At 44.1% G+C, this 20,427-nt stretch overlaps 1 protein-coding gene across 1 annotated transcript in view; it reads left to right on the top strand.

Moving 5' to 3' along the window:
- LOC140391643 (matrix metalloproteinase-18-like) overlaps positions 1-20,212 on the top strand; it is a 34,740-nt gene extending 14,528 nt beyond the window's left edge. Inside the window, exons 4-10 of the mRNA XM_072476339.1 lie at positions 305-430; positions 2,765-2,926; positions 5,736-6,294; positions 8,134-8,285; positions 14,890-15,046; positions 15,153-15,247; positions 19,804-20,212. Coding sequence (XP_072332440.1) covers positions 305-430; positions 2,765-2,926; positions 5,736-6,294; positions 8,134-8,285; positions 14,890-15,046; positions 15,153-15,247; positions 19,804-19,901 — 1,349 coding nt within the window. The 3' untranslated portion in view covers positions 19,902-20,212. The remainder of the gene's footprint in view (positions 1-304; positions 431-2,764; positions 2,927-5,735; positions 6,295-8,133; positions 8,286-14,889; positions 15,047-15,152; positions 15,248-19,803) is intronic.
- Positions 20,213-20,427: the final 215 nt, after the last annotated feature.

The following is a 20,427-nucleotide window of genomic DNA, read 5'->3' on the forward strand; positions in this document are numbered from 1 at the left end:
GGCGCGTTAGCTGGGGCAGGCACACTTCTGACTTTTACGTCAGAGTAGCGGAGACCTCGCTGCTCTGCGTCGCTGCCCAGTGTAAAATGTAGCCCGTAAGTTCGAATCCCTGCTCGACAATTGGTAAATTTAAATTCAAGTAATTGGTTAATTGTGGAGTAATACATGGGGTCAGCAAATCAGTGAACTGTTATCACCAGCAATCGTAAACTTTATTTCATTATTCAAATGATTGCATATGATCTTTTCATCCTCAACTAGAAACTCATCTTTACTGATGTGTTTGTTCAATTTTACTTGTTAGATCATGGCGATGGTAATCCATTTGATGGACCTAATGGGGTTCTGGCCCATGCCTTTTCTCCTGGACCTAATATTGGAGGTGATGCTCATTTCGATGAGGATGAAAGGTGGACAAATACAAGTAGTGGTAAGTGTTCTTCCCCATTAATTAAAACTCAATGATCCAAATCGCTGGAGACCTTGTTGGTGGGAGACGGCCACTGCTGCTGTTAGTGCATCTTGGATTGAAAAGCAGTGAATTGCTGTGCCTAATGTTGATTGTATATTGTCTGCATGTTGTAGGTTGCTTCAGTTACTAACTGGTCAGGACATTAATGAAAGTGAGAGGTGTGGGTAAACTTATTTCAACCCATTTTCAGGCCCAAAATGTGCTGTGCTCATAGAATGCACTAGAGGGTCTGGTCTGAGGTTTGTCCAAAGCTGGGCCTCTTCCCACATCTGAAGACTTCCAGCCATTTGAGCCTCCTGAGGCAGCTCGTCGGTTTCCTGTGGAGCAGTTTAAGCCAGCTGTGAAGTCAGCGGTTTCCTGATGTATGGGTGGGGAAGGGAGGTGGTTGGTGTGAGTAGGGAAAACGGGCTGACAGAGAAAAAACAAAAATGTTGAAGCTTACTGAAGTTACTTAACGCTGCGTACTGAGATAATCTCTGGATCGAAGTAACTAAAAAATGTAAATTGACTCCTGATGTGTTCCTGTGGGAGTGAGGAATGCCATTGTGGCCTCACTGATGCCTGTTGTACGGCAGATCCACTTTCATCAGAGATGCTCCATGTTAGGGAGAACTACTGAAGACTGTCATCTTTCCAGTGTGACCTCATAATGTGATGTCAGCCCTGCCATTAGAAATCTGTAAGGGTTGGAGAGCTGACATCAAAATGTTATACCCCAGTTGCCTTATTTAAAGCATCTAGTCCATCCTCCAGCATGTTCCCAATCCAGACTTCGTACATGACCCCACTGTCATTCCTTGGAAGAAAGTCCCACTCGAGTGTAGGGAGAATCTCGATCACTTGAAGAAGAATGATTGGAAAGTAACTACTAATCATCACTGTCAAAAACTGCAGGGGTCACAGGTTAAATGTGATGTTAACTTTCCAATTTCAATACTTTCAGTGGATTAACAGACTTTGTTATTCGTGCCTGTCACCGGGTCAGATTGGTTAGATTCCTATCTTGTCCACTGGCACAACTTGTAAGATTGCAAGCTGAAATATATATATAATCGGGAATACCGGGGATACTTCCATATACGTCATGGGCTGGATTTTCAGTCCCACCAGCCCTGTTTTCTGGTGCGGCGTGGACCGACGGCAGCAGGATCCTCCATTCCGGCAGCCGGCCGATGGGGTTTCCCATTCCATCCCACGCCGTCGGGAAATCCGTGGTCGTGGGTGCGCTGCCGGCGAAGGAGAGGATCCTGCCAATGGAGAATCCCGCAGCACTTCTCTTTCACCAGCGCTAGCAGAAAGAGTGAGTGAGAAGGAAGAACTTGGATTAAAGTAAATCAATGAATGTCCTAAGAACCTTACAGCCAGGTATAACTTTTTTTGAGGTGCCGTTGCAGTTTTGTGATACTTGGCAACCAGGTTCCAAAGAGATCATCGGTTTCGGTAATCTTGGTTAAGAATTAAATGATCTTGGGAAATCTTCTGCTCAAATCTTGATTGAGAGGGTAAATGGGGCTTTGATTAAATTTCGTTGCATCCAAAATCCAATTCCTCCAACAGTGCAGCACTGGAGGATACGCTCAAACTGCTAATCAGGGGCATAAACCCAATCTTTATTCAATGGCCACAGTGCTACCTATGAGCCACAATCAATAGTTAGTCAAAATAATAATCTTCAGCAAATTTGAATGTGATGCTCAGATATATAGTGAGACGCCTTGAACAGCATTTTGTCTAGTTGCAGGTGGGAACAATGGCATTGGTGCATCTCTGGGTGAGGTTGATGGGGGCTGCATACTCTGCTGTCAGCCCTAAAAGTGAACTTGCAGCATAACTTCCAATCGATCACTCACATTCATTTCAGAAATCAATGTGATCATTCTCGGGATTGTCAATCCCCAGTGTGTGGAAAAGCTGCAAATTTAAGTGTGGATGAATCAAACCTGTATCAGGTGTTTCAGATCTGAAAATGTACCTAACTGTGTGTCAGTTGAATTGCCAGTTATTACTCTACAGATATAGAGTAAGAAGACTTGTCTTTATTCTTGTGATCATTTTCTGGCCCATTTGAACCTTGGATCACATTGAAACAATATCAATCTGTGACCCACCTGAAATATATGGAGGAAAGATATTTGTGCAGTTGTTTTTTCCTTGATTCTGGAAGCAATTTCAATGGACTTCTGAAAGATTGACAGAACTAAAATATCTATGAATAGAGATCATGAAAAAATATGCTTCATACACTTTAGTTAAAAAAAGTTTGAACAAAATATTTTAACATTGTTTTTCTAGGAATCAACTTGATGCAAGTTGCAACCCACGAATTCGGACACTCGCTCGGACTCGGTCATACTAATATTTCCGGCTCTGTGATGCTTCCCTTCTACACATTTGTGCCACAAGATAGTTTTGGTCTTTCAAACGATGATATTGAAGGAATCCAGTCTTTATACGGTACAACAACATTGATTTTTATTGATTTCTTCACTTTGAATTAATCCAATTTCACATGCATTTCATTAGAAGTTGTCAAGCAAAATTGAGCATTTAATCTTTTAAGAAAATTTCAAAGCAGATGACCAGACTTTTGAGCAAAGAGGTGGACATGAAGGAGCATCTGAAAGGAATAATCTTTATTGGTGTCATAAGTAGGCTTACATTTCCACTGCAATGAAGTTACTGTGAAAGTCCCCTAGTCGCAACACTCCGGCGCCTGCTCAGCAACACAGAGGGAGAATTCCGAATGTCCAATTCACCTAACAAGCACATTTTTGGCATTTGTGGGAGGAAACCGGAGCACCCGGAAGAAACCCACACAGACACGGGGAGAAGGTGCAGATTCCGCACAGACAATGACCCAAGCCGGGAATCGAAATTGGGACCCTGGCGCTGTGAAGCAACAGTGCTAACAACCGTGCTGCCCTAAAGAAGGGGAGGTCAAAATGTAATGTGGTTTGAGCAGGGAATACCAGATCCCAGAGCCTTGGTAGCTGAAGACATGGAAGTCAATAGTAAATGGATTGAAAGCTGGAATGTTCGAGGATCAGAATTAGAAGAGCACAACTGTTTTGGAAGGTTGTAAGACAGAAGTGATTACAAATCTAGGGAGAGGCAAGACCATCAAGAAACTTGAAATCAAGAATGGCAGTTTCAAAATTGAGTCATTGTTTAACTGTGAGCCAAACTAGATCAGTGAGCAAACCCCAAATAAATACACACCAGCCACCCTTACACCACCAATATGTGGCGCACTGTTTAACTGGATGACTCTATCCTCTGGAAAACCTCCTTAAGACCTTTCTCCATTCCATTGTTCTCACCGCCTTTAAAATCAGCTCAAAACTATTCTCGACCAAGCTCTTGCCAATTCTCCTAATTCTTCCACATGATTAGCTGTTAGTTTTGTTTTCTCTTTTACAAATTGTTTGGTGTAATTTCCATGGGGATCTATCAATCTCTTGCTGTTACCTCAGCAGGTAATCAGTGGAAATTTTAAAGCAACAACATAAACATTTCATAATATCATTTTTCTGGACTTCCCGATGATTTTCTAGTTAAATTATGCAGGGTACCTGATTACTCCATCTGGAAATTTTAAATGATTTGATATAGGATTTTAGAATGCTAACAGCACAATAGATGATCGATCAGGCACCGGCTCATGCCCTCCGCTCTCGCTGCAGGGAAAAGTCAGCCTGGCACCCTGGCAGTGCGACCGGGCACCTTGGCAGTGCCACCCAGGTACGCAGGTGGCATGGCCAAGGTGCCAGGCTGGTGCTGCCAGAGTTCCAGGTTGTACCATGCTCCCCAGAGAGCATGCACCCAAGGCCTACGATACCCTAGGACATCGCACAAGTGCCATTCCATCTGGTCCCCGTTAGAAGGCGTTAGATCCCAATGCCTGAATAGGTCAGGGAAGCACGTTTCATATACAGGTTTGCAAAATAGTGATCCCGCCCGCAACGGACGGGATTCAAATCGCGCCATCTGGCAAGATCAAATTAGACCTTGCGAGGCATGGTGAACTGGGTAGACCCCGGAAGAGGAATCACCCAGCATCTACCAGCTGCGCCGTGCCACTGTTTGGGCACAGTGCGGCAGGTAGACCATGCCCACAGAGTCTCCATCTATTGTACCAAGATTCCTCATGATTTTGAAAACTTCCATCAAATCTCTCAATTTTTCTTCCCTAACAGGAACAAACCAAGCTTCTCTAATGAAGCCACATCACTGAAGTCCATGCTTGTAAATCCTCCTTGCACCATCTCTAAAATCTTCACATCCTTGTGAAGTGCCCAGAGCTGGACAAAAGAATTAATTGTGGCCAAACCAATATCCTATAGAACTGATCTGTGTTGCATTATTTTCAGTTACGAGTAATGCTATTGTTTGACCATTGCATTTAAGTTCTAGGCGTTCTAGTGCTTTGGGTGTTGAAAGGCAAATGAATTATGAATCATTTAATCTATTTTGATTACTTTCATCGTAAGGGAAACAGATTTTAAGACATAACAATGTTATGGTATGTGCTCAAGTGAAGTTTGAACAAAGGTAGTATATACCAAAAAATGTTATAGTCCAATTGGCGTTTTTAATTCATTCAGTGGGTATAGAATTTGCTGGCAAGGCCAGCATTAACTGCCCATTCCTAATTGCCCTTGAGAAGGTGATGATGAGCTGCTTTCTTTTTTCCTTTAAAAAAAAATTTAGTGTATCCAATTCATTTTTTTTCCAATTAAGGGGCAATTTAGCATGGCCAATCCATCTAGCTTGCGCATCTTTTGGGTTGTGGGGGCGAAACCCACGCAAACACGGGGAGAATGTGCAAACCCCACACAGACAGTGACCCAGAGCCGGGATCGAATCTGGGACCTCGGTGCCGTGAGGCCACAGTGCTAACCACTGCACCACCGTGCTGCCCGATGAGCTGCTTTTTGAATTACACACAGCGCATGTGAGATTGAGGCACTCTGACGGTGCTTTCTGACAGTTCCAACATTTTCAGCCAACAACAATGATAATTCCGAGTCAGGATAGTGTGTGACACGGAGGGTAACTTGAGAGGATTTCGCTGCTGACCTTGTCCTTCTTGGATGGACGTTTATGGATGGATTCCCAATCAATCAGGCTACCATGGTGCTGAGCTTCTTCAGTGTTGTTACCAAGAAATGCCATTAAAACTTTCCTTTGAATTGCTGTATTCACATTGTAACAATTTTCCTTTAATTTCACGTTATTTAAAATCATATCTCTTTCAATTTAGGAGCTGCCATTGGGACAACACAATCTTCAACTCAGACTTCAACGCAAGCACCAACTCAGACTTCAACGCAAGCACCAACTCAGACTTCAACGCAAGCACCAACTCAGACTTCAACGCAAGCACCAACTCAGACTTCGACGCAAGCACCAACTCAGACTTCAATGCAAGCACCAACTCAGACTTCGACGCAAGCACCAACTCAGACTTCAACGCAAGCACCAACTCAGACTTCAACGCAAGCACCAACTCAGACTTCAACGCAAGCACCAACTCAGACTTCGACGCAAGCACCAACTCAGACTTCAATGCAAGCACCAACTCAGACTTCGACGCAAGCACCAACTCAGACTTCAACGCAAGCACCAACTCAGACTTCAACGCAAGCACCAACTCAGACTTCGACGCAAGCACCAACTCAGACTTCAATGCAAGCACCAACTCAGACTTCAACGCAAGCACCAACTCAGACTTCGACTAAGGAACCATCAACGTGTGACCCAAACTTGTTCGCAGATGCTATTGTTAGAGTGTGGCGGCGATTATTTCTCTTCAAGAATGGGTAAATAATGCAAATAATGAATCTCCTGCTTACAATATTTATGCTCTCTTCTAAACTAAAACAAATTCAGATGGGCTGATTTTGACTGTGAACAGAGAACAAGATTATCTTCCCTTTCTAAGTGGCAGGATATCTGAGCTCGTTAGGGCCCAGGCCACATTTTCTTTCTGCAGCAACAAGCAGATCCCCCACTACTCCAGATTGTTATTGCAAAGGGGGCACGTTGTCTGCTTTCCAAGCTTTACTGTATTGTAGGAGTATGTGGTTGTGAGAAGCAACGTCCCTGCTTCTCCTGGTCTCAACAAAAACAGTGCTGGACATTTCCTCGTCTGATAAAAAGACCACAGGCTGTTTCTTTCAGCCAAGATAATGCTGGATCTGCTGAGTATTTCCAGCACTTTCTGTTCTTATTTCAGATGTTTACTGGAACATTTTGTGAGCAGTGGTGCCTTATGGATCGGTAGTTGGATCACTCACTTCTCCGAACAAATAGACAAATAGACAAGGTGTGGCTTACAGTAGTTAGAGCCTTGATACGCGCAATAGAATTCGGAACTGACTGAGGTTCCTAGTCACCCTCATGAAGGACCGGGTAATGGGTGGGATTGGAACTCGAAAGGGTTGGGAATTGCAGTGGTCAGACCTCAGGGCTGCTACCACTCACTTCCCACCCATTGAATTTAATATTGATCATAGAACTCTAATAACATATTTGACTTTCATTTTAGGTGGTACATAAATAAAATGATTATAAGTAACTGGTAGCAAGTTAAATTAAAACAGTGCCGTCAGTAACTCAATATTTCCCTAAGGCTGGGCAATTGAACAAGGGTTTAAACCCACAATGTTCACCTGATTTTTACTTTTTGAAATTTTGATGGAACTGCTGTGTTTGACATTTTGTAATTTGTTGAGATTGCAGACTGTTGAAATTTTATTTTTTTCAATCATAAATTGATTTGAGCAAAATAAAATTTTAAAACTATATTGAACAGGTTACATTGAAGCTCAGTTGTCATTTTCTTCACAGATTTAAGATATTTTAATATCGAAAAGATTCCTGAATGTGCTTTACAATGACCTTGCACCTGAGACATGTTTAATGTTGAGAGTTTCTTTGACGTCCAACAAATAGGGGCAGTTAGTGTAGTAATTCTATCTGGGTATGTGGCCAAGTGTATGAGTGGGCTCAAACTCATGCAAAGGGATGCACAGTGGCACAGAGCTTAGCACTGCTGCCTCACAGCTCCAGGGTTCAATTCCGGCTTCAGGTTACGGCCTGTGTGGAGTTTGCACTTTCTCCCTGTGTCTTCTTAGGTTTCCTCCGGCTTCTCTGGTTTCCTCCCACAGTCCAAAGATGTGCAGGTTAGGTGGATTGGCCATGCTCAGTTGTCCCTTTGTGTCCAAACGCTTAGGTGGGGTTACAGGGAGCTGGTGGAGGTGTGGGCTAAAGTAGGGTGCTCTATCCAAGTGCCATTGCAAACTCAATGGGCCGAATGGCCTCCTTCTGCAATGTAGGGATTCTATGATTTGAAAACATTATAGAAACTTGATTTGCACTGGACAAAATCTGTGTTTTAAACTGGTCTCACTTTTAAGCTGGTTTGGTAAATTTCAGGGAAACTCTGACCAAGATGTTTACAACTTTGCTACTCATAGCAAAAACCTCAATTCTCACCGATCCCCCTCACCAACAAAATTAAATTAAAACATATCTTGTGATCATCTCTGGTTATGTGCTGTTTATCAATGAGATTTCTGGCCAGCAACATATATGTAGTAAATTATCTCATTAAAGCTGGAGGACGCTGATACAATTGTGTTCATTGTTGCCTCTAGATTGTACAAGATTTTTGGATCCTCAGCGGTAATCCCAGTAAACAGCACATGGCCAAGTATGATGTCAAATGTTGATGCTGCTGTTCGATACCCCATCCACGGCAGATCCAAAAGGGGACACAGAAGGAGGCCCGGCATTATTTTTTTCTCAGGTTGCAAATTTTCGATTTTCTTTTGTAATAAATCTGTTGCCATGAGAGTATACTGTGTTCGGTCGGGGGGGCGGGGTGGGGGGGGGGGGGGGGGGGTGGGAGAGAGAGTGGGGTGTTTTCTTTGTGGGGGCATTCAAGGGGTGTCAGGGGAGCAGCAGGGATGTCAATCGCATAGTTACCCCAAAGTTAGACGAAGACTTTTCTGACCAATATTTCATGGATAATTATCCAGATAAGCAAGTCGGAAATGGCTGAACTTTAATGTTTGAGACCAACTCAAAGTTGGAGACTTTTCGGAGGGTAACAGGGAACAGAAGAATTGGCCTTTGGCAGTTCAAACCTCCTGAGAAATTCCCATGGAGTCTGTGGATTGGGATTTCCAAGGAGTCGCGTAGCATATCTTCCAGTGTATGCCTGGTCTCCAAATATCGGGAGACTGGAAGATCTGAACCAATGTTTAACATCACTATAAAGAATTAACTCTAGGTAGCAACCGGAAACAACCGTTGAAATTGTTCCCTTTCTGGGCTGAGCATTGCTTTACAACTGTCACATTGTTAGAAGGATTCTTGAGCTGGGTTTAAGGATTAATTAGTATGCAAATCCAGCAAGCTCACAAAAAGAATCGGCAGGTGAGATGCCATTTATGCAAAGCAAATGGCCGAGTGACATTATTTGAAAAGTTAATTCTGAAAATTTTTAACATAACAGCCGAGGTTTTGTGATGGGATCATCACTTCCCGCCAGCCGGAAAACGGGATTTGAGCCCGTGACATTTCCTGGAGAATAATCTCTGCTCCCTGGCAGTGACAGAACAGGCTTCCCGCCATGAAAGATTGAGCATTTAAACCTCATCAGCCTTCCTTGCTGCAACAACCCCCATGTTGAAAAGGAACCCCTATACAACAGGTTTTTAACCTGATGTGTTCTGAATAATAGAACCCACCGGGGGTGCATTGGTAAATATAGCCCCCAGGGGGCAATCTGGTCGGGCCTGGGCAATTCTCAGGCACTGCCAGGTGGTAACTCCATGAGGGAGATTCTGGAAGTGGGAGGTGGATTTTGTGTCTGTAGGGATGGTTGGATTCCATGGTGGTGGTGGTTGGGCGTGGGGGGGGGGGGGGGGGGGGGTGAGGGCAGTGCTCCATGGTAGTTGTGGGGTATTTTGGGTAGTTTGTGATGGAGGGTGAGATTCAGTGGTGGTGGGTGGGGGGTTCTGTGGTGGGGGCAGGATTCCATGGTGGTATTTTTTGTGGTGGAGGGTGAGATTCCATGGTGTTGGGGGACAGGGGGTTTCTGTGATGGGGGCAGGATTCCACGGTGGCTGTGGGGGTATTTGATGGTGGTGGATGGGATTTTGTGACAGTTGGAGGGGTGGAATTCTGTGGCAGGAGGAAGGGTTCCATGGTAGATGTGGGGTATTTTGTGGTGGAGGGTGAGATTCCATGGTGGTGGTGGGTGGGGGGTTTATGTGGTGTGGTGATTCCATGACCACCCAAATGGAGTTGTTGACTAGTCATAGCAATCAATCTCTAACAATTATTCTGAAACAGTTCCTAAAATGTCACAAAGAAAACTTGTGAGGAAGAGCCCAGGGAACCATAGTGGAAAGATTGAATAAGTGGGTAAGGAGATTGCGATAGGCAATTACCCTGTGTCTCAGTCCTGTTGAGGCAGACAACAGACAAACGTCATGTTGCCTGTTCATCGAAATGAGTTCAGATTGCAGTCCTGTGTGAAAAATGTGACTGACTGGCTGCATGGTCAGCAGGAGGCCCAAGTGCACGTGCGGCTGGCAGAATGCACAGCTGTCCTCTTAAAAGAAGGTTGGCACTCTTAAAGACCCTCAAGAGGCACCCTGAGGAGGGGAGGGGAGCAGATGGACAGAGATATGAATGCTCAGAATCTGGCTCTGAGCACCTGGCTGCAGTGCCAAATAAAGTTCAATGACCTCCCATGACTGGTCAAAGTCAGTGAATATATCTTCAAAGGATATCTGAAATGAAAATCGCTTATTGTCACAAGTAGGCTTCAATGAAGTTACTGTGAAAAGCCCCTAGTCGCCACATTCCGGCGCCTGTTCGGGGAGGCTGGTACGGCTGGTATCTCTTAACATATCCCACCACTAATCTCTCACACTGCTCATCATACCACATACACCCCCTCACTCACTCTTAGGCACTCGGGATTCATGCTTAACATTCAGATCCACCACCTCACCGTCACAGACTTATTAATGCCTCACACCCACCTTGTGTTATTTCCATAGAACTTCAGCTATTCAGCCATTGGCAGGTACACTCCCCAAACAAATTGCAACAACTTCACTGACAATTCTGTGGCTCTCTTGCAGGATAAGGTAGCACATAATCACACGAAGCAGTGGAGAATCAGAGGTACACAGAGCACCTACATCTCCTGAGCCCTCTAGAAGAGATGATGCTTTCATGGAGCTGGCTGTGACTGAATTTGTTGCATTTGGCATCAACAGGAACATTGAGTATGGTAGTAAGTTCCTACCACATGCACCACCCAATTTGCACTTCACCCACATCCTCCAGTCTGGTATGACGCGTTGGCTCCCGTTGGTGTGATCATGAAGCTCTTGCTTTCACCTCATCCACCTTCCTTCACACCAATCCACCCATTCAGCAACTCTGCTGGGGGATATCCAGAATTGCTGCCCCATAGCCACTGCAACCTCTTCTTGAAGGCTGAGAGCTACCCCACACCTTGAATAAAGAAACATCATCACTTGATGTAATGATTGCAGCCACCATCTCAAATCCTGGCACTGAGTAACGTTTACAGTTTATAGAGGTTAGGTCAGTATGTGGTGAGCCACTCAAAAAGCCTCTCATCGAACTGTAGAAAGGACCGTTTATGTGCCAGCTCAGAGGAGGAGAGGTCACTGAAGAGATTGGAGCCTGACCTTTCCAGCAAGGAAGTCATGGCCAGTTCCATGATAGCACTTGCAAGTCCACCCATAATGCACTGTGCAGTGGCCCACCCATAATGCACTGTACAGTGACCCACCCATAATACACTGGACAGTGGCCCACCCATAATGCACTGTGCAGTGACTCACCCATAATGCATTGTGCAGTGGCCAATGTCTAGCTTCTATTACAGTAGAGATGGAAGCCATTCAACATCTCATACTGACATCATAAGATCCATGCCTGTGACTATGCAGCCCAAATTGGTGGCATACTGGTTCAGAGTGCTGTCACCATGAATACCATGGTTGTGAATACCAATGCTCAAAAGAACATCCAAGCTCTCACAGCAGTATAGTGATCACTGCTCCCGCAGCTTATTAGGATTGTCAAGGTACTATCCTGGAAATTGGGCCCGAGCAGTGGTTACCACTGTTGCTTCACAGAGCCAGGGTCCCGGGTTCAAGTCCCACTTGGGTCACCTGTGCGGAGTCTGCACGTTCAACCCGTGTCTGCGTGGTGAATAAAGATTATTATTATTATTATTAATCTGTTGTGCAGCAACCTGCTGTCCTCTCTCAGGGTGACAGCTCCCACTATTTCCACTTTCTCAATGTTGCAGCCTTTGACTTTTAGCCAGCCAGCCCAGACCTGCCAATGCCAAGATGGAATAGACCATAGCAGGACCTTGGAGGCTGAGGTCTGATTGAGGTTGTCCTGCAAGATCATGTGCAGTTTCCACCATTAAAATCTGCAGCCTTTTACACCATGCTGCAGCTGCTGGGGTAGTCCTGTGTAGGAGCACTAAGACAGGCAAAGGTACAAGAGTGAAAAGACATCTTTGTTTGCCTTGATGGAAGTGTTAATGAATAAAGATGTCAGAGAATGTCAGGTGGAGGGTTTTAGTTCCATTATTTTGGTCAAGAGACCACTGCGATGTCACACAGCAGCTGGATTGAAAGGTGGGGAATTGTGGAGTAGGGTGATGAGGGGAACTGGAACCTGAATACCAGATACTTCCTCCCTTTCCTCCCCTTGAGGCGAACTCCGAAAACCTGGTGACAAAGATTAATTTCAAGGTTATGGAGGACTATCATGAACACAGAGACACACTCCCATGCATGTTTGGTGGGTGCAGGCTTTTGGGGAGGGGTTGTGCCAAGCAGCCTTGGTAACAAAACCATGTTTCATGGTCCAGGTATAGAGTGGGTAGTCCTTGTCAATGAGGAACTTTACTCTGGTTCTTTCTAGAGGCTATGGCTGATTAGTACCTGATGAATGCATTGTGACTGCTGCCAGGATCTGTGGCATTCACCAGGAGGACCCTTGGCCATGGTCGCACCCAGCAGGATGTTAATAGGCGAGTAGTCCTGATAGTCTCAGTTAAACTTTCAGTCCTGCTGAGCCACTTAGTGCAAGGATACACCCCATTGAAAATCCTGTTAGGCTGGCAAATCAAGGGGAGGCAGTTGCGTAGTGGTATTGTCACTGGACTAGTAATCCAGAACCAGAGTAATACCCGGGATCGAATCCCACCAGGACAGACGGTGGAATTTGAATTCAATAAAACTCTGGAATTAAAAGTCTAATAACGACCATGAAAACATTGTCGATTGTTGTAAAAAAAGAAAACATCTGGTTCACTAATGTCCTTTAGAGAAGAGAATCTGTCAATCTGCCCTGCTCTGGCCTACATGTGACTTCAGACCCACAACAATGTTGTTGAGTCTTAAATTCCCTCAGAGATGGGCAACAAATGCTGGCCCAGCCAGCGACGCCCACATCCCATGAATGAATTTTTGAAAAATCCACGTGCTGTCCTTTCCTACATCTCTCTGGTTATTAAGAGGAAGACTTGAGGCCTCCTGCATCACCGTTATGAACTGTAAGATGTTACTCATGTCACCTACTCCTGCCTGGAAGGATCTGCTGGAATAGATGTTTACGGCAATGATCTTGACAGCCAATGGCAGTGCTACATTTGCCTGGCTGGGTAGCTACAAGTTCAGTTGAAGGACAATTAGGCACAATTTCCTTAGTGAATTGAAGCTTCAGGCTGAGGCGGAGGCAGTTGAAATGCTCTCAAAAGATCTGTGGCAGAGCCCTAATGGGCTTTGATTAAAAGTCCTCGGTCACCCACTGTGATATCTGTATTCCATTTCCAATTCATGGTGCAAACTTTCTTCTGACAGGGCTTCAAACTCCCCTGACCACATTGGCAAAATTCAGCATCACTCCCTTGTATGTGCGAAAACTTTCCAAATTTCCTCCAGTAACAGCAAACAATACTTTCACAGACTTTTCGCTCAGAAAAGGAACTTAAAAGCACCTCACCAGGAAATTTAATGTTACTGCTGGCATTTGGTTGGAGGTTCCATCATGTGAAACGCATAAACATCTTCTTGATGATTAAGATGGGTGTGATCTGGATCTCGGCAACCCAAAATGCCAGGTCATGCACCAAAACAACTAATTTTGCTTCTAGTGGACATGCAGCACATCCATGCCAGTGAACAAGCAGCTGGGCAGTGACAATGTGGTTGCAGTAGAAGTGGCTGGAAGCATTCTGGCTGACGTTTTTGCAGCTTTGGTCTTCTGTGGACTTTCAAGGCCAATTGCAAATTCACCTTCACCCTCCCTGGTGTGCCACACTTTCCACATGTCATCATGTCTCAAATCAATGCATCCCAAGATGCTAATTCTCTGAAAAAATTCTGTCTAATTTGAATTTGAATGAACCAATACTAATTTCTTCCATCATCTCCTCAGGAAGTCTGTTCCATGGATTCATCATCTGCTCACAAGTCAATGCTATTAATACTTCAGACATAATCAAGTTCAAAGGGCAGCACGGTGGCACAGTGGTTAGCATTGCTGCCTACAGCGCTGAGGACCCGGGTTCGAATCCTGGCCCTGGGTCACTGTCCATGTGGACATTCTCCCTGTGTTTGCGTGGGTTTCACCCCCACAACCAAAGATGTGCAGGTTAGGTAGATTGGCCATGCTAAATTGCCCCTTAATTGGAAAAAAAAAATTGGGTACTCTAACTATTAAAGAAAAAGAAAAATAATGAAGTTCAAAGATTGGCATATAACCATCTCCATGTAAATAGGCAGTGACTGAGTGAGGTACGGATTGACCTGTTGGTTTATTTTCCTCCTCCTGTGGTGATGTTATTAAATTTGTCCTTGCTACTTGCCCTTCCCCTAACTACTCTATTTTTCTTGACATCTTCCTTTTTCTCCTCTTGGAATCATCTCGGAATCTCTTTTCTCTCTGACCTTTCAGTTTCTCACCACTTCCAGAATATAAACTTTCCGTGTGGCTTTGTACTGTGGGTCAGTGGTTGCACCACTCCGATATTGATGGAAGCACCATCATCCGGAGTTAATTCCTTGGAACTTGCAACATTATCATGATTGCCCTTGAAGTCGTGATTTTCAGGTTGTTAGAGGATGTTTTGCCTGATAGTTAGTCATGATGTGGGTTGTTCTCAATATTATGAGCACAATGATCACCTATGTGTGCCAGCACTGAATGCAAATCAGTTGGAGTATAGAAATATGACAATAGTATCTGGCATTGTCAGCATTGTTGTGGTATAAAAATGGTTTGGCCAATCAGTTTGTCACTTTTTTAAAAATAAACTGTTCTTCACCTTTCAGGGTCTCAATACTGGCTTTTCAAACGGAATGTTCTGCAACAGGGATTCCCAAAGCCTATCTCTGATTTTAAATTTCCAAGCAGTGTCACTAAAATAGATGCTGCAATGCGAATTCGAAGAAGGAGGATACTCTTTTTTGTGGGCAATCAATTTTGGACGTATGTGGTTTCATATTTCTTTTAACATTTCACCCATTTTCTGAGGCTTTTGTTGTGTGCTTTTTCTGGAGATTGTGACACACTGTACCATGTGCTTTCTTAACAGCTATTCTATACGGAGCAAGGATATTCGTGGCCCATTTTTAATAAGCAGCACCTTTAGAGGAATATCCAAAGTGGATGCAGCTTTTCGGTATCGAGGTAAGTGGCCACTTGGTGGAGAACAGTAACTTACAGTTTAATAACCACAGTATAATTGACATAATAAAATGTACCAGTGAGAATGAAACAGGTTTTTTAATGCAGAAGCTCTTAACTAATGGATCTCTTTATGTTAAGAATATATGGCCTGTTTGTGGCACAAAACATTTCTGGTGGAACATGGAATACAGAATCTGGCAGAGAGGGGAGATTAAAGATTTACTACTGGAAAATCAGGAATGTCACAATTCACGGGATCCAACAGCCATTTTTCCAGTCTATATTTTAATAAAACGAGACTCCATTCCAACGGCTGAATGTCAGTAAATTGGCTCCATCAAGTCACTTTACATGAGCATAATTTTCTCAACAAGGATTAACATTTTTAGAACACAGAGGAACATTTGATACCAGTCCATAATATGAAATCTGAGCAATTAGCTTGACTTCCCGTCTGTCACAATTCAAAGTGCAGTATCCAGATTTTTGTTTTACACTTCAGAGAGATAGAAAGGAACAAAGGGTATCCTCAATAATACAAAATACTGGAGCACAAGGGGAGCATTTTAATCTCATCAGAAAATTGGGTGACTGATAGGAACGGTTTCAACACCGGTTTTACATCCCGTAGATTTTAGAAAAGGTAAAATCGAGAGCGGTTTGCTGTTTGTCTCATTTGTTTTCCAACAGGTTAAAATTATCCCAGGTATCTTTTAGAAAACTCTGACTGTTAACTTAACACCAATAGATGTCAAGAAAAATACATTCATATTTTAGCGGAATTATGTTTCACCGGGTATAAGATCATTAGAAATAGGAGTCGGATTTGACCAAATGGCCCCTTGAGCTTAGTCCAACCATGGCTAATCATCTGCCTCAACTTTACTCTCCTCCTTGCTCCCCATATCCATCAATTCTCTCCGAGACCAAAGATTTGTCTATCTCACACTTTCATATATTCAAGGATGGAGCATCCACAACCTTCTGTGGCGGAGTATGCCAAAGATTCAGAACCTTTTGAGTGAAGAGATTTCTCCTCATGTTAGGCCCCCTACTCTGACGCTGCCTCACCACGGTTAAGATTCCCCTGCCAACAGAAACAACTTCTCAGCTGCCCTCCCATAACAGCACGGCGAATGACAGGTTGGTGCAGAGAATACGGAGGAGGGGGGGGGGGGGGGGGGGGTGAGGGCGGAGGCCCGAAGTTGGGGGTATAAAACTTGTGTATAAAACTTGTGTGTTGGAATACAAGGGGCTGGGTGGGTAGGAAGGCAAGAGGGGGTGGAGAGGAACCACAGAACCTTGCAGAGGTAGGATTGCAGGGGTTGGGGAGGAGGAAGAACCGGGGGCACGGTGCAGAGGCCATGGGTAACAAGGGACACTGAGGGGGGGAAGGAGAAGTTTCAGGGGGAAGGGTCTGTGGTGTTAATGATGAAATCTTGCAGGGGCAAACTGAGAGTACTGCTGGTGGGAGAGTACTGCAACTGTGAGAGGGGGCAGTGTGATGCTGTAGGGTGGAGGTGAAATACAGAAATGTATTGGTCGGCTGCAATCTGGCAAAGCTCCCGGTCCTGATGGCTTCCCAACCAAATGTTAAAAGAGTTTCTCTGAGCAGGCCACATCTCTACTATTGGACATATTTAATGATTCGCTGTCGAAGGGGTCACTACCTCTGACCCTCACCCAAGCAACAATCTCTGTGCTCCTTAAAGAGGGCAAGGACCCAGTAGAGTGTGAGTCATACCAATACATTTCTCTCCTTAACACAGGCGTTAAACTACTGTCTAATGTCTTGGCAGCCCTAATGTAACCCTGTCTTCCGGTTATAATATCTGAAGATCAGACAGGCTTCAAGAATGCCTCTTGAACATTGTCCTTCACCCTCTAGCGGTTGGGAACCTTAAGTCATAGCACCTTTGAACGCTGAAAAATTATTTGACAGTTTGGTGTGGAACTACCTTTTTGAGATCTTGGGGAGATTTGGTTTTGGCCCCAAAGTTTCCTCCTGGGGTGGTCTGATGTACAATGCCCTGAAAGGCAACATCTGCACAAGTAGAACAACCTCAGAATATTTTCTGTTGGGCGGGGGCACTAGACAGTGCTGTCCCTTTTCTTGGTTGCACTTTTCACTAGCCACTGAATCTCTTTCGATGGATGGAGAGATATACACCGGGAGGGAGTGGAGCACTGGTCTCAGTCTACACCGATGATCTACTCCTATATATTACAGACCCGGCCTCCTCGATCGACAACATAATGAGGATACTCACAATATTTGGCACTTCCTCAGGGTACAGGTTAAATGTGGGTAAAAGTGAGTATTTTCTAGTGAACCCATCAGCCAGAGGAGCGCGGCTGGGTTCACTGCCATTTCATCTCCCGCTCTCTAATTCCGATACCTGGGGATCCGCGTAGTCCATAAACTGGGATTTACTCCACAAGCTGAGCTTTTCAAGCCTCATCAGTAAGGTTAAAACAGACTTACAGAGGTGGAATAATCTTCCTTTGGCTCTTGCAGGCAGCATCCAAACTGTCAAGATGAATGCGCTCCCATGGCTTCTATTTTTATTTCAATGTATTCCTATTATTTTGGCCAAAGCATTTTTTATTATAGTTAACAACTTTATCTCAGCGTTTGGCTGGGCATGCAAGAGTCAGAGTCCGCAGCGCTCTGCTTCAGAGAGACAGAGGATTCGAAGGCGTGGCCCTCCCCAATCGCCTGTTTTATTACTGGACTGCCAACATACAGAAAATCCTGGAATGGCTCAGTGACCCTGGGTCGAAGTGGAGTAGAATGGAGGCACCTCCCTATGTGCCATCATTACTGCACCGCTGCCCTTCTCCCCTCTAGGTCTTTCCTCGAGTCCTTGAGTCCTGTGGTGATCTCTTCCCTCAGGATTTGGAAACAGTTTTGGTGCACTTCAATCTCCTCTCACAGCCCTCATTTGCCCCGATTTGTGACAACCACCTCTTTGTTATTTCGAGCTTGGACCCATTGTTCATGTCTTGGAGAATGGGAGGTCTTGTACACTTCAGGGAGTTATTTCCAGATGGAGGTTTTGCCAGCCTTGAGAAACTCACGGGCAGATACAGGCTGAATGGCTCGAACCTTTTGTGTTTTCTTCACAAGTTATTTTCTTCCTTCTCCCTGGCCCCACCTTCTTCCTTGCTGGAGAAGGTTTGTCCTTGGCACAACAGAATGGGCGGTCTTCTCAAACATGTACAACCTTATTCTATCTTCGGATCCTGCCCCTTTGGATAGATTGTATAAGAAATGGGTTGGGGAGCTAGGCTCCATATTTACAGAGGAGGCTTGAAGGGAAGCCCTCTACCGGGTGAATTCCACTTCATCTTGTGCCAGACTGAGTTTGATTCAGTTCAAAGTACTAGATAGAACACATTGGACAAAGGCAAAGATGACTGGGTTATTTTGAGATGTGGAGAACAAGTGTGGCTGCTCACTTATACCAGCTAACCACACGTATGAGTTTTGGTCTTGTCCTAAGCTTGCTGGAAACTGAGTTTTCCTTTTTTGATACAATATCCAAGATTTTGCAGGTAAACCTTGACCACTGGTAGCAATATTTGGAGTCTCGGACTCCTCGTCCTTTCATTCAGGGATTGCGGGGGGGGGGGGGAAGACGTTCTTGCTTTCGCCTCGTTAATATCCAGGAAATGAACACTGCTTCTCTGGAGGTTTCCCCCGCCACTCAAAGCATGTGCATTGGTGGAAGATGTGATTTGATTCTTCCACCTGGAAAATATTAAATAATCCGTTTGAGGCTCGGTGGGGAGGTTCGAGCAGAGATGTCAGCCGTTCACTTCATTCTTTAAAGACCTGGACACATTTGCGAGTTCGGGGGTTGAGTTATAACGGCTTGGTTTAGAGATTAGGGTTTCTTGATCCATTGTATTTGTCAATCAGTTTTTAAAAATGTTGTATTTATGTAATAGATATGTGTATATCTTTGTTCCTATGTATGTTACTGTTTATATTTGATAATTTTATAAAAATATATGCAAGAAAAATAATGGTGGCACCCACTTGCACCAGTTTTTTGACTAAAAACAGGGGTTGGTTTAGCACAGTGGGCTAAATAGCTGGCTTGCAATGCAGAACAATGCCAGCAGTGCGGGTTCAATTCCTGTACCAGCCGCACCGGAATGTGGCTTTTCACAGTAACTTCATTGATGCCTACTTGTGACGATAAGTGATTATTATTATTAAAGCATTTCCTTTCTCTTAGAATACCGATTTTGAACTTTATTCCAATTCCTTCTGGTCTAGAAATGATGGAAATCCCAACATCAGGAATTCTTGCCCCCGTATTAGCTCTGCCCACTTGGCATCATTGCTCTTGTGGGAAGCAGCCAGATGTTCTTCCCATTATAAGACCAACTGGAAACTCCGAAGAGTCGGCTGAAGCTGGCATCTGTCTGTTTTCAGGATGTTCCCGTGCCCTGCTAGAGTTACAACATGAACCTGATGGAACACATGAGGAATTGCGGTTCCCATGTTTTAAACAAATAATAATCAATTTTTTTTCAATTAACAGGGAAATACTACCTCACAAGTGGATCTTTTATCTACATATTCCAGGGTACTTCTTTCATAAAGCAATGGAGGACAACGAGTTGGATGAATTGTAACTGAATAAATGTGCTTTGCTACCACACTGCTAACTCATGGAAAACATTTCTCCTAGAGAATGGGCACGTTATCGTCGATTTAAGACAAAGTTAACTATGCAGTTGAGCTTAATCATTAACTGATATGAATATATTTTTGTTGTGCAATTAATGCTTGTGTGTCATTTCTTACATATTTACCTTGAAAGCATATTAGAATATTCATGGTATTTACAGAAAGATGTTTTATTCTACTAATCCATTAATTCTATCCATTTAGTTTAAAAATTGTGATTCAATAGATCCTACTGAAAATAAAGCACAAGTTAAAGGATACTGATTGTCTCAGTTCTCTGTATCGACACTAAATTCTATTTTAGCAGACATTGATGTTTACCACAATAGGGTAGAAGTTGGGAAACACTTTGTCACATAAAAAGGTGGTTAAAGTCTGGCTCTTTCTCATTCACTAAGAAACAGGATATTATGGATTCCACCCTAACTTATGTCCTTCGCTAAGGAATAGGATATTATGGATCCCACACTTTACC

The sequence above is a fragment of the Scyliorhinus torazame genome, chromosome 15 (assembly GCF_047496885.1).
Source record: "Scyliorhinus torazame isolate Kashiwa2021f chromosome 15, sScyTor2.1, whole genome shotgun sequence".
Taxonomy (NCBI): Eukaryota; Metazoa; Chordata; class Chondrichthyes; order Carcharhiniformes; family Scyliorhinidae; genus Scyliorhinus; species Scyliorhinus torazame.